The sequence below is a fragment of the Hetaerina americana genome, unplaced genomic scaffold, assembly GCF_022747635.1.
Source record: "Hetaerina americana unplaced genomic scaffold, ioHetAmer1.1.p SCAF_76, whole genome shotgun sequence".
In the NCBI taxonomy this organism is placed as follows: domain Eukaryota; kingdom Metazoa; phylum Arthropoda; class Insecta; order Odonata; family Calopterygidae; genus Hetaerina; species Hetaerina americana.
Window position 1 is genome coordinate 1078365 of NW_027287383.1, and position 14882 is coordinate 1093246.

The window sequence follows — 14882 nt, forward strand, 5'->3', positions numbered from 1 at the left end:
TTCTCTATTCCCCTACCGTGTATGTATAAAAATGTTGTGGCTCTTCCATATGTCAACCCTATTTTCCCAATTCTTCTCCTTATTTCATAGGCCTTGACTTAAAGGGCCATTCTATAAGTTTTAATTATATTTGAATTTTATTATATTTCCTATTGCATTCTTTATTGCACCCAAGTGAAAAAATGAACTTGGATATTGAGAGTTTAATCAGTGTCGTAACTGTGGTTTTCATCCTGCAACAGGATTAGTATGAGTAATTAACACTGATTTACATCACATTACCACTGATAAAATTTCCAGGCCTCTATCCATGTTCTAAAAATCGGCATTATAGAGTAAAAATAAATACCCCTGTAGTAATGTGAGGTAAAATAATTATGATTCAGTTAATTTTAAGAACATTCAAATGGCCTCATGGGAGGTTCACCAGTTATTCAAATGCCTCATTTCAAGGCTACTATATAAATATCCATTGGACCCTCAATAGATATTTCTCAAACATGCTTTGTCCTCAATCAAATGTGACAGTAATATGTAGTTGAACAGAAAATCTATGAATAACAGTGAGCCTCAGATTAATAGCTCCATCAGCATCATTGAAATTAGTCAGAATTAAGCAGCAGTGGTACAACATGGCACAGTATAGATAGGTACCCATCTTGTTAAAAAGATTCATTGACTGTTACTTCAGAAGTTAATATAGTAGTAGCACATTTTGCAAGAATTAATATCCATAATTTTCTGTGATTCCACGTGTAAGATGAATTTCCCTGATTTTTAGCATTTATTATGAGGCAGCATTTAATTTAATTCCCTGCATTTCATAGACTTCTTGAACCACTTAATAATAGAAAATGTTAACATAAATTACCTGCAGAGAGAATAAGAATTATTTAATATTTCCTGAAAATTGGTTTTTCAGATAAATGAAAATGGATCATACCATTTAAGCAGCATGAGGTAAACAAATAAAAATTCTGAACTGGATTTGTAAAATTTAATTATATTTCCTATTGCATTTTTTATGGCACCCAAGTGAAAAAATACACTTAGATATTGACAGTTTAATCTGTTTAGTTGTAACTATGTGCTCTCCATCCTGCAATAGGATTAGCATAATTAATTAACGTTGATTTTCATGTCCGGGTATAAAATGCAAAATCTTAAATCACTTAGTTATCCTGATGATGTAAACACTGCACATTTATAAAATGTTTGAGAAAGAAAAATCCTGCATAAAAATATATAATTACACTTTAAAGAAAACTTCACAATTTCATTCATAATCAATAGCACTGTGCACTGTGTTTCAACAGATAATCTTCTCAGGAAAGCTTGCCCAAATGCACTCAGTTGGGAAACTGCAATGTTGTTGGCACTGTCACAATTTATACACTAATACTAATATGATGTTTTAGTTTTAGGTTTACAAAGGATAACTACAACACCATTAATTTTCATTTAAAAATATTAAAATACAAACATGAAATCCTTCTTCTGTACAAATACATCCTTTATCAATTGAAGGTATATTCTATGTTTATTCAAGGCATCTTAATAAATAGAGAATGAGAAAATTTCAGATAAAATAATTTCAACCAGAGACAGGTTTAAATTTTAATTTTCAAATGAAGAGTGCAATTTAATAGGATTAAAAGTGTTTTTCAGTAATCCTAATTAAATTACCTCTAACCAATACCTCCATGAAATAGAGATAACATGAATTTAATCAGGATTTTAATTTTGCAACAACATTGCCATCAATGCAGAGTTATGGAGAAAAACCTCACTGATTCACCAGCTATGAATACCAATCTACTAGATGAATAAAATTTGAAGTAACATTTAGACATGATGTCATAAAATCAGTGTAGGTCTATACAAATATTGGTAAAGAGGTAATCAAAGTGCAGTTACTCCACATCAGGAAATTGTTGGCAAGGAATAGGCCAAGCACGACCAGTCTCAATCAGTCTGCAAAGTTTTTAGTCATTTCAACGAAAGACCCTTGTTACATAATTTTGCATTTATTACTTCAGGCAAAGCAATCTATTTGAAAAAAAATATATACAACATAGCAGTGAACAAAAATTTCAAGGGCAAAACGAAATTATTTACAAGAGTTAGTGAAGAAGATGATAAATTAAAAATTTCAAAGGTCCTTGATTAAAGTTCTTCCATATTTTCTCATTTCTAAATTGAAATGTTAAGATAACAGGAAAATACAAAGTAAATGATGTCATAAAAGTGTTTGAGATTATGAGTATGGTCATACGATAAATGAATTACAAGCAGTAAGACACAGTTTCATAACTAATGATTAAGTTATTAATACTGCATATTCCAGCATATAAGCCCAGGACAAAGTACATATTCATTGGTAATTTAACCTAGTACACATCTCATATCCTTGCTGAGCCATGTTCTCTACGAAATGGAAAGCACTTGGTATTTCTAATGCCTCCAGAAGATAATTTGTAATTTTTAAGCTTAACTGATAAGCAGCTTTTGGACCTTTAAAAATATTTTAGGTCTGCAACCCTCAACATTTCCTCAAATTAATTAACTTGAAGATTGACTATGAAATGTGAGGCAGAGTTAATTTTGTATTCAAGCCAAGGTCATGTGAAATTCATACATTAAGGATTTCTGGCCAGTACCTTTCCCATTTTTGAATTTCCCTAAAGTGTTGCCTCCAGAAAATCAAATCACTAGGATTCTAGCTGGGATTGAGAGGGTCAAAGATTTCACTTCAATTTTAATTCAGGGCCTTTCAATCAGAAGGCAAAAACTTCCCACCAAATCACCATAGCACCCATATAACTCAGGTTATGTGCTGGAATATACTGTATAATGTTCCACACTAAAATAGTATTTTAAGTCTGTAGCATTTAATGTATTATGCACCTGACACAATGAGTTAACGGAAATTAATGATTAATAATAATTCTAATTCATTTGATTAAATTTGCACACATGCACTTTTGACCAGTTAAAAGTTTATCACAAGGCTTAGAGCCTAATTCAATGATTGTACATAATTTTACTTCAATGGAGTTTTGTTTTCATTTCATAATAAACCATTTTATTACACAACATCTTACTGAGAAGGAATACCAAATATTGTTCAAAAGATTTGTCAAAATATTGATTACTAATCAATGCAAATTGTACAAATACCAGATGCAAGTACAAAAAGTTGTATAAGGAATCAATTCAAATGGTTTATGAATAATTAAAAATTGAGTATTGGTTAACAATCATCAATAATTTGATTCACCGCAAGCAGAAATGTATAGGTTGGGTGACAGACACCTTTGTACCATAAGGAATTCTAACCATTAATATTATAGTAGCTGAATTGGAACTGACAATCCCATTATCTCATAACTCAGGTAAATAAAAAACCTTAGCTGACAAGAAATATTTCATTATAGATCAATGAAAAATGGACGGTAACAAATAATAAAATGGAAGTTGATAAAAACAAAAGTTTTTGTTCCTTTATCTTTTAACAGGTAAACTAAAGTTATAAAAGATCCTAAATTACTATATAAAAACACTCCCTTACTGCTGAAGACACATAATGCCAATAAGAGGGTATAAAATTAAAAAGATTCATATGCACAATTAACAGGCACCACAAAATAAAAGTCAGAATATAAAATGTTCCTTATAAAAATGTAATCACATAATACTATGAAAGTTTTCCCTACATTTTCAACCTCAACCAACCGACCTGCTTCCCCTCATCAATCAGACAAATGGGCAAGCACTAAAATATATGGCAATGACCAAACCAACTTGTTATAAACCTTGTCACAGGAGGTTAACAAACAAGTGGTACATCCAACACACACACCCACATGTACCCTTACACTTACACAAACACTCATTCAAATTCTCTAACACCATGACTATGTGTGACAATGCCATTTTATGAGATAATTCATTAATATGTATTTATCACACATACAGTAAGCAGAGGCAATGTGCATACAAGTGGCACTGCTCTTCGTGAGAGGCATTGCTTGAACATTGATTGAGGCACCAAATTAACCTGCTGTTATAACAGCAAAATTCTTAAATTATCATCATACACATCATAGTATGCTAAGAAATTTTCAGTTCAGGCACTCGGCTATAGAGGGAAAACAGTATGGCCGACAAGTTACATTGAAAACAAACACACACTGCACGCTTACTAAAAACACGGCATCTACTATGTTAAATGCAAATTGTACCTTTCTGTGTAATTCAGTTTGCATATCACTTTCCACTGCATCATTTCAATGACCAATGTGCAGTCAATGAACATCTCATTTTACACATCAATGGAGGTCATTAGGGTACTTGAAACAGTTTCATTATCAGAAAACCACTATTTTCATTTGCCACATACCAATAATGCCCCACTCTTAGGACAAATTTTACAAATAAACTGTTATGCCAGAGAGTGGCAGGCGAAAACAAATACTTGAGCTGTCACCAGAATAATCCAATGATGAGCAGTGAACATTAAATTTTTTTGGACATTATCCAAAACGTAATTCAAATTAATCCCTCACAAAAAAAAGAAAATCCACTCAATATCTTAATGTTCCTTTCAACATTAAAATGGAAAATATTTTCCTTGAGAGTAAGGCTTTAAAATGTAAGCTTTTTGGGACTAAGAATGGGAGGCAAAACTGAGGATGGCACTTGATATTCTGCCATCATAAAATCAAAATTTTACCTTAAATGCACAGGACTCATTTAAAATGAGTAGTCTGCCCAACCTTCCACTGGAGCAATAAAACTGTATGCGAGTGCCTTAAAAAATCTTCCTTAAGGTCCAGTTTATTTGCAAGCTTCAGTGTGATGAAAGCTACACTGCTCCTAAGTGAATTAAATCTTACTCCTGGTTAAGAGTATTCATTGTTAATAACTGCATCCCTTAGGGTCCAAATATGGATATCATGGAGAGATGAAATTAAGGAAGAGCTGAACTGATGGAAAAGATGGGCACACTCCATCTAAGTACAAAAAACACTCTTTATGAACACATTGGCTTTCAACACTCACACAATCTGTTCTCTGGAACAATTGGTTGCATCTGTTGCAAGGGAGCATGGAAAGTTGCACTCACAATTTTTTGCAGAGTCTCACTGGAAAAATGGTAAACTTGTGATGCACCAAAATTCACTCCTAATGATTCACATGGGATGAGTATTAATTATTGAAATTGACACTCAGCACTCAAACTCCGAGGCAGTGATAGCATTCAAATCCTTCATTAGTCCTTCCAAATTTGCCATTTCCTGATTTAATTCTTCTGTGCTGTAAGAAGGCTGTAGAAATGAAAAAGCAAAAGTCAATTCAGAAAATTAATTTCTTTTGTATTACACTTTTATTAAGTAGAAAAGGATCCTTAGCACCATGAAGCCATAAACATTCACAATTCTTACATGATGGCCATATTAGATTTTTTATGCTTCAATCTTTATATTAAAATCAAAGGCACGGGGTCTGAAAGGAAAAAGTAATATGTATTCCCATAATAGGATATCAAAAGATTCCCAAATTAAGAGTATGCTGGTGATGGAAGGTTGTAGAACTGACTAAGGTTTAATGTGATAGTCGATTTTTGTTAAGAGGTGAAGACAATTATATCAGGAATCAATACCTTTTTACAACTCAATATGGAATTTGAATATTTACACAAGCAAAATACAGTGAAACCCCATATTTGCTTCATCAGAATTGATGTTTTCAGGCAATTCACTATATTTTTATCATATCCCATAAAATTTCCTATTTTTCTAACATATACAGAACCCTGTATTTACACAATTTCATTTTCAGTTTTTCACTACGTGCTCGGTTAACAAATGATCAATTTATAAAACAGTTACTCATGTACATCAACCTAAACTAAGTTTTTTTTTAAACTTTGTTTCGTACATGTAAACCTTAAAAAGACAGGAGAGAGCAGTAATGCTAATGATTTTAGCAAAAACTTTGAATGTGGTGGGAATACAGAGTGCCTCTAGTGACAGCAATGTGAACTACTTGGACTCATAATTTTAGTCTTCCAGGAAAAGATTTTTGCAATGAAATGACAGCTGAGCGAGACTACTCATATCGCAAACAAGTTGAAAAGCTAATGAATGAAAATTACCTTGACCCAAACACGATGAAGCATGAAAAGCCCAAGACCTGGTTATTGACAAGTGGGATCATTTGCACTGCCTCGACGCAACAGATAAAACAGTAATGGACTCCTGAATATTTAGAAGTATTGAAACTTGCTTTATCACATCAAAACTACACTGAATCAAAAACTATTTTACTTCTTCAAACAATTTTGAAGTGGGACAACTGTTTACACTAGTCAAATTGCAAGGTAGCTCATGTTCTCATGTGCTTTCATCAATTACTCGGAAACATAATTTTTTATCTAGCAAGACAATGGAATGGATGAGGCGGGGAAAGAACATTTTGAATTGAGGGAAAAATAAAAATTTCCAAACCAGTTAATTCTCATGATGGAATCTGCATTTATCAGGTGAAACATTGACAATTCAGGCCTCTACACCAAATACAAATGAAAAATCAAGATTCAATTCTGAAACATGCAAACCAACCAGGGCAAGTGTTAGTCTAAAAATAGAAAATATGTCAAGAATGTTAAGTATCAAGAATTACTGAAAGAGAGGTTTTTAAGTGATAGATAGTTGATTATCAAAGAGTGTCCAAGGTCAAATATGTAAAAACATGGCCCACTAGATATACAGTAAAGTCCATTCCATGCATTAATGCACTCAGAAATTTTTGAGGATGAGCTTTATGCTCTGGGTGGTAAAATGAGAAAAATTCTGCTGCTTATTGATTTGTTTCCAGCTCATCCACTGAATGTACGCATGAGAAATGTACAGTAATGATTTTTTCTGGCAAATTGTACTAGTGAGCTCCAACCGATGTATTTAGCTATAATCCATCCATTTAAGGGGAATTATCAAAGAACGGTTGCACAGAAATTCATATCTCTGCATGATTAAGGTAGGAATATAAAAACAATCAAAGTGAATGCACTGGATGATGTACACTACCTATCATATGCTTGGAAGCAAGTTAAGGATGCCACAATATACAACTGCTTTGGAAGGCAGATTTGATGTTGATTGTGATGAAGAAATTCCAGTCAAAGTTAATCATTACTATAGACAATGACTTCAGTAATTAAACATGTAAAAGTGAAAATTCTACACTTCCCACTATTTGCATTTTCCTGCATTGTACACTTTTTTCCTGAGGTGAAAACAAGAGGTTTTACTGTAAAATATTGGGAGGATTAACTTATACATAACCAGCATTCTCCTTCAATTTAGTGCACTTTTGATGTGTGTAACCCTTTGAATTATTAATACTGCTAAAACTAATATGTGATTTACTTATATACAAACAAGTCACTTCATTATTCCTGTCCATTTGAACACAAGCTCAACATAGCAGACCCCAGTTTTTCTTGTGAGTGAAGTGCACTTTTATCCAATCATGAAAAAATTGAAACAATAATGAGGCAGGAATTTAACAATCCAATAATAGGAATTACCAACTTCATTACTCTGTATATAGTCCCTCATATCTGCCCTAAGTATTGGTAGGAAGTATAAGAGGATAGTTATATTCAAGCTCAAAAGTTAACATTCAAAAGCACTAGCAGTGCAATAGGATGATTTCGTGGCACATAGACCTAAACAACTACACAATTTTTTTCTATCTGCAGATTATGTTTTCATAAATGCCAAACGCTTTCTAAAAAAAATAATGCAGAAACATTATTTTTCACTAACACAATATTTTGAACTAAACTATGAATAACTTTTTAAAGATGATGGTGATGCTCATTAATCTTATAATTTAACATTGTTCATAAAAGTATCTCCCAGAAATTATTGAGATGAGATTTTTAGCTCCATTTTACAGTTCCAAGATTATTTTATTCCAAGCTGTAATAGAATTTTTCACCCAAGGATATTCACTCAAATATTACACTTTCAATTTTCAAAATACATTCAATATGAATTAAATTTTAAGATATAATTTAAAAATTCTTAAAAATTTTTTTGACTAATAATGTTATTACACTCTTCCATTTTGATTGATTTAGGAAGTACTTTTTCTCTAGGCTAAAGAGTTTAGTCAGATGTATAAAAAATAAAATTATTTAGTTTTGATGGTCAATTTATTTTCATAACCATTACACCCAGAGGATGTAAACATAATTTGCTTTGAAAGAACTGATAATCTGCATAGAATATAAAATGTAAGGTCTGATGTAGGAATTTAACCAGAAGTGTCCAAACTAGCCCCAGGGCCCAATGTGGTCTGGAATGGCCATAAATGTCGCCCAATAAGCAATTTTAAACTAATTTATCTGCATGATTTGCTAATGTTTTAAAAAATATGTGAACAACCATATTTATGACTGAAGCAATACAAGAGTAAAATTAAAACCAAAATACAAGATGAGCACCTTGAAAAATCACAGAAAATACAGCGATTTTCATCAAACTGGATGCTTGTTAGATGAGTCTCAAATAGTGCTGAGCATCCCACTAGTTTTATGCTACACTATTTTCCTTTATTTTTAGAGTAAAAATATTTATGAAAAATAATTAAGTTTCATTATTTGTATATGAATATTAAATTTATTTGTAATCACAAATGGATATTTTGATCAAGTATCATAAAAAACACAAATATATTTTACTATGAAACCAATTTAACAGTGATAAAATGACAGTTATCCATGGATAATTTTTGCTCATCAGTTATCAGTGCTTTTATTTCAAATGTGGCTGAAGACAATTTTCCATCAATCAAGTTGGCCCAGGAAAACCTCAAGGTTGGACATTCCTTATTAAAACCTTATTCAACTGATAAAATTACTAATTTAATTTTACGCCTCGTTAAGGGTGCATAAAAGTATTAAAAAATTATTTTCCTTTTTTAATAAATGGGAAAGCTTACCTGAAGCCTTGTTGTCTCATCCACTTGGTCCCAGGTGGAGGATGCAGCTGCTCCAGATGCAACCGCTTGACCTCTGGACCCTTTGGGAGTGGATGTTGCGGCTGAAGCAACATTCGCTGAGGAGGAAGCCATTATCAAGGGGGAATGAGGAGCCTTCTTGTAAGGAGATGATGAGGCAGATGATGATCCCTGACTTGGAAGAACTCCTGATGTTGGAGGGGGAGCTGGAGGTGGTGGTGGAGCTTGAACCTGTCCTCGCAGACCTAAACCAAAAATACCAAAAATAATATGAGGTGATGATCCACAAATATAGGGCACTCATGATAGAATAAGTGTTTACAATCACTAAACAAATAAATTGCTACTTTAAGCTCTCATTATTATGGAGTATTATAACTTTTATCATTAATAACTAGTTAATAATTCCTATGATTTTTTGGATTTCATTGCCATTACTGTGGGTATTTTGTGATGGGTATAGAGGCTATCCAGTGGGTAAACATTAATAATGATTTTTAGTAGTTGACAGCAACAATTTGATATCACGAAGACAGTGTATCATTGGTTAGATATTTAACAACATGTCTTCGAATGGGTTAAAAGTGTAACATATTGATGTAATGGCTAACATTTTGAACTTTTTATCTTTAAACACAGAGACAAAGTAAATACAAAAATATATACATCAAGGTCCCATTAATACTTATCATATCTGTAAACACCACATATAATCGTAAATAGTTTGTCCTTATATTTCTATTCTTAGAAATCTTAGATTTTTGTCATAGTTGACTTGTTATTTTGATACAGCAAAGCTAACAATTTAAGTCAGTCATTTCCTTAGTTATGTAAGCCTTGACTAACATAAATGGTCACGGCCAAAGAAGATGCCATTTTGCTTTTGCCTTTTCTGAACACCAACACAACAAACATGTAATGTATTTAGATGCAATGTAATGTTTATTAGCATTTGTAACCTACTTCAAATATCAATCATGACCACATGATTGATATTTGAAGTTAGTTACAAAGTGTCAACACAGTTAAAAAATCACAGCATCATGGGAAGATGATAAAAACAAACATGAATAGTTTAAAAAAAAAACTGTGATTAAGTTTGTGAATATCAAGGGACTTTTCGGCAAATGGTGTGGACCAAGTCCCATAAAGTTGTCAAGCTTACTCATGCCCTTGATCCTGAACAGGATACAGAAGATGTAAAAAAATCTGTTGGCATAAACCCGAGTATCACATGTACCTTTTCCCAGATTTTGCCACCAAAAAGAGGGTGAATGTATTACACAAGTTCAAATCTCTTCCTTCCATCTACCGCCCAAATAAGTCCCCAGTGTAGATGATTCCTCCTATGCCTTTTTAACCCCTATAGCAGGGTAAGATTAAAGGAGGAGTGTTTTGTATTATTTTCTTGTTATTCAAGGCCATCTGGCACTAGCTAGCATTCTCTGACCTATTTTGGCTTCCTGCATATATACTTTTCCGTGACTACATATGTATATTAACAATTTCAAACTTGCTCGGCGATCATTTGCAACACGGTTCCTAACATGAACTGGTACACAGTATTATAGAATATAATGGAAAGTGCAAAACTTAAGCTAGTCACAGAAAATTTTATTTTGCAGTATTGATAGAAGGCTAAAAGATCATCACACTTGAGACACACTTGTTCAACATCAGACACCAAGGATGGGTGGCCATGGTGCCATCAACATCCTAGTGAGATAAAAGGGAATGTGTTACAGTGTGAAAGATAATTGTTCGCAAGTGGACAGTGGAGCTATTTCCTAAGCGGACTTTGAAAATAGACATTCTAATATCCCCTTGGTTATAATGAAGTGTTATTTAGTTATCATCAGAATGGCTGGAATTGGAAATTGGAAGCAGTGGTCTCCTCTTCTTGTTTTGGAAATTTAAAAAGGAAAATATTTTCTATGTTGCCCAATGAAGGTTGTATTTCATGATATTTTCCCATGGTTTTAACTTATTAATATTTTAACAAATTGAAATATGAACCGTTTTGGATTTCTTACTATTCTGAAATTTATGGAGATTTTATGTGGTTGTTTTGTATCTTAAAAGCAAAATTCACATTATTTATTCTAAATACAACTAACTAAAAATTTCTGCCACACAATTTGGACGAATTGTGACACAGCTAAACATTAGCCAAGGGCAGAAATTAAACTGATTCTCCAATTATTTCATTATAATGAGATACTAAGAGGAAAGCTCAATTAGTTCATGATTAACTCACCAGCATGCTTTGGCTGTGGGGTGCTGGGAGCTGATTGTGGTGGTGGTGCTGGGACACTGAAACTCTTCAAGGGATGCCCTTGTAATCCTCTCTTTCCCATTGTACCACTGCCTCCATCAACAGACGACATCATACCACTCATTCCAGGCCTGAAAAATTTATCAGAACTCCCTTAATAATGAAAACTATGATTAAATGAACTAAGCCACTGATTCTATAAGAAAATGACATTACTTAGCAACTAATATTTTATTCAGCCAAGAACAATACTACCACAGCTTTTTAAACATGCTTTATGTTTTAGCTGCACAACAAAATTCTTTGTAAGATTTATTGGAATGTGATCTGTTACCAAACTAGGCAGTCCAAGATCCCCCAATAAATTTAAAGAAATTTACTTCTTGTGGTAAGCAAAATTACTTAAATTGTGCTTTAAAAGTTTCCCTATCTCAAAACATCAAATCACATATTAAATTAAATTTAAGTTAATTAAGATTTTAGGAGGCCTCTAATTATTTTCCGCAAGGGCTGCCCAACAACCTACATAACTGAAGACAAAGGCAGTGATTATGCCACTAATTATACAGGTGGACTAACTCAAAATATCAATTAAAAAAACTATCACATCAGAATAAAATGGAGAACTTTTTACCCATAGTGAGAAGTTCCAGGCATTATTTGCATAGAAGGTGCCATCCCGGAAACCGATGAACCTCCAGGATACGAAGGCTGATTAGGGACTGGCCCCAGAACACTGTCGTACCCTCCTGCACCCTCAGGTGAATGAGCTGCTGAAAGTTGGATAAGATAAGTGGAGTCAGATTTTGACATATTGGGTAATAATTACTAAGCCATATCATAACACAATTAAAATCATTCATTAGATTGGAAGATTTTACTGGGCCTACTCATATTATTCTACAAACATACGCGACATAGCTCATCTTTTTCAACAACAGAAGGGAAGGATACTTTGAGATCAGGCAATTTCTCACCTGCTGGATCAAGAGTGACATGGGCACGGGCAATGGAATACTGAGTTCTAGGATACATGGGACGCACAGATGGGCCTCCGACATCAGAAGAACTTGGGACCAACCCTGGTCCATGATGGTGATGATGATGATGCTGCTGTGGTCCATGGTGTCCATGTTGGGCAGCTCCTCCATTAGGTGCATTGCTGGGAGTAGCAGTTGCCACTGCTAAAAAAAATGAAAAGAGAGAGTTCATAACTTTTCGGTTAACAGATACAATCTCCCTTCTACTATAAACATTGAAATAATTCCAGTCCACCTCATCACCTTAAGGCATGACCAATCACAATAGAATAGGAAAGAGTGGTGTTCATCCTTTGTAACAAAAGTTTAACAACATAACTAACTTCCATCCATTTTTAGTATCATAACCTTTGCAAGCACTGCATCCCCAATAATAATAATTTTATTATCCACTGACCATACATATCATGAAGGCAAAGAAGTCATCAAACACAAAGAAAAGTATAGAATACAGGTACATATCAACACAAAGAACATGCTTAACAGAATAACACATACATTAAAGTATGCAATAGAAACATAATGCACCACTATTGATTGTCATTGAAAAATTCATCTAATGAAGAATAACGCTTAATTAGAAGAAAGTTCTTCGAGTTTCAACTTGAAACTACATCACTTGTTTTTAATGAGTGTGGTAATGTGTGTTGAAGTCTGACTCCCATTGCCATTGGGCTTATATATGAAATTGCTAATTTATGCTAACTTGTGTGGATGTGATGATGATTTCTTATTGAATATGAGTGAATATAGGTATTAGTGTGAAAGAGAAGGATATTATTTTTGATGAAGATAGACATGGGAAATATACACAAAGATTGAATGGTGAGAATTTTAATTTTTTAATAAGGACCTACATTATGTCCTATAAGAGGCACCAATAATATATCTAATACTTTTTTGAATCAAGAAAACTCGGTGCAACATGCACACAGATGATCCCCAGAACACTGTTCCATATGATAAATAGTGTACATCACAGTGTGCAGTTTAGAACACAGATTATTAACATGAATATTCCAAACACCAGTATGTTGAACATTTACATTGACCTAAAATCTTAATATTGAATGCAAAAATTATTCTTTTATTGTTGAAATTCAAATGAATATCCTCTAGCAATATTGAAGGATTAAATGCTAGGACCTGTTTCCTTATAAAATTTAAGTGTGTTGTCATAACACCAGTTCCCCACACTGTCTATGGAATTACTGCTTTGGTCATTTTTAGTTACAAATAGTAGGTTGTTAATCAATAAAAAAAAGAAAATAGGTCCCAATATTGAGCTATTAGGTTAGGAGACTGACCTATATTTTACAGATTTCAATGTTATTTGCACTATTTCTGATCTTTCAAATAAATTAGATCTTAGCCATTGCCTCTATCAACTCTGCTTAACAGGAGGGAATGGTCGATGAGGTCAAAGGCATGAGTAAAATCCTGGAACAAAGCAAGAAATAAATTCTGATCATCCAAGGAATAGGTTATGCAACTGAAAGCATTCTTAAGCGTTGACTCCGTAGATCTCCCTTTTTGATAAACCCATTGTAAATCTGAAATGATACTGTAGTTTTCTAGAAACCCTACTCATCTAAAATAAAAAAATTAACTAAAATAGTTAAGCCTTGAGACAAAAGAGATAGTGGTCTATAATTATTTATATCAATGTTTACACCTCTATTTTCGTATTCTGGTATTATCTTACTAATTATCACTTGGTCATGAAAAATTGCAAATCTCAAAGGTTTATTTATTAAATAAATTAGGGGTTCAATTTTATAATTCTTGCATGCCTGCAACAATTTTTCAGGGATTCTATCCATCTCTGGAGAAATATTTACAGAAATCTTATGAAGGCAAGTTAATACCTCTTTATGATCACAGAGATAGAGAGACAATGTTTCTGGGACACTATTGTGAAGAGCAGTAGATTGTTTTGGCCTAGGAATATTTCCCTCAATTTTAGTAAAACTTAAAAAAGTTTTCCCATTTAATTATTAAAAAAAATTTTTTTAAATTTATTCTGTATGCAATCAGTTAAGTATCAGCGATAATTACACCAGAACTATTGTAGACATCAGGAATTGAGATATCTAGCCTTTTACTAGTTGCCCTGTTTATTATCCTCCATTTCTCTTTAATTTTATTATTGGCTATGTGTATCTTATGGTCACTGTATGATCTTTTTTTGCCTCATAAGAAGACTATACTCTCTCTTCATTTTGAGATAATGTGACTGCACACAAGGAGTATTTGATTATTCTTGCGAGTGCAATGATGCAATCAGACTGTCAAAGCTTTCTCCTAAAATTCAAATATTTTCTTTCACTCTGATCTAACTAAGATCACATTCAAATAAATAACAGAATTTCAAGTAAAAATAATGGAAACTAGATTCAAAAGAGTGGCGGATTATATTTCGGCCCAAATTTGTTTTCAATACATTAATAAAAATTTCAATATTGCTCCTAGAATACATCTTTTTGGAAATAAACCTGTCTGGTTGATCTAGACCGTTCAAGCTTAGTAGAGTT

The 14882-nt window shown here is 33.0% G+C and overlaps 1 protein-coding gene across 4 annotated transcripts in view; it reads right to left on the minus strand.

Moving 5' to 3' along the window:
* Positions 1–1014: 1014 nt before the first annotated feature.
* Positions 1015–14882, minus strand: part of fra (neogenin protein frazzled) — a 146976-nt gene continuing 133108 nt past the window's right edge. For 3 of the 4 annotated variants that reach the window (XM_071596164.1, XM_071596162.1, XM_071596160.1), the window contains 5 exons: positions 12286–12492; positions 11943–12081; positions 11291–11439; positions 9016–9278; positions 1015–5330 (listed from right to left, as the gene is read on the minus strand). In XM_071596164.1, the coding sequence (XP_071452265.1) occupies positions 5232–5330; positions 9016–9278; positions 11291–11439; positions 11943–12081; positions 12286–12492 (857 nt within the window). In that variant the 3' untranslated portion in view covers positions 1015–5231. The remainder of the gene's footprint in view (positions 5331–9015; positions 9279–11290; positions 11440–11942; positions 12082–12285; positions 12493–14882) is intronic. The other variant, XM_071596161.1, reaches the window with a different exon arrangement.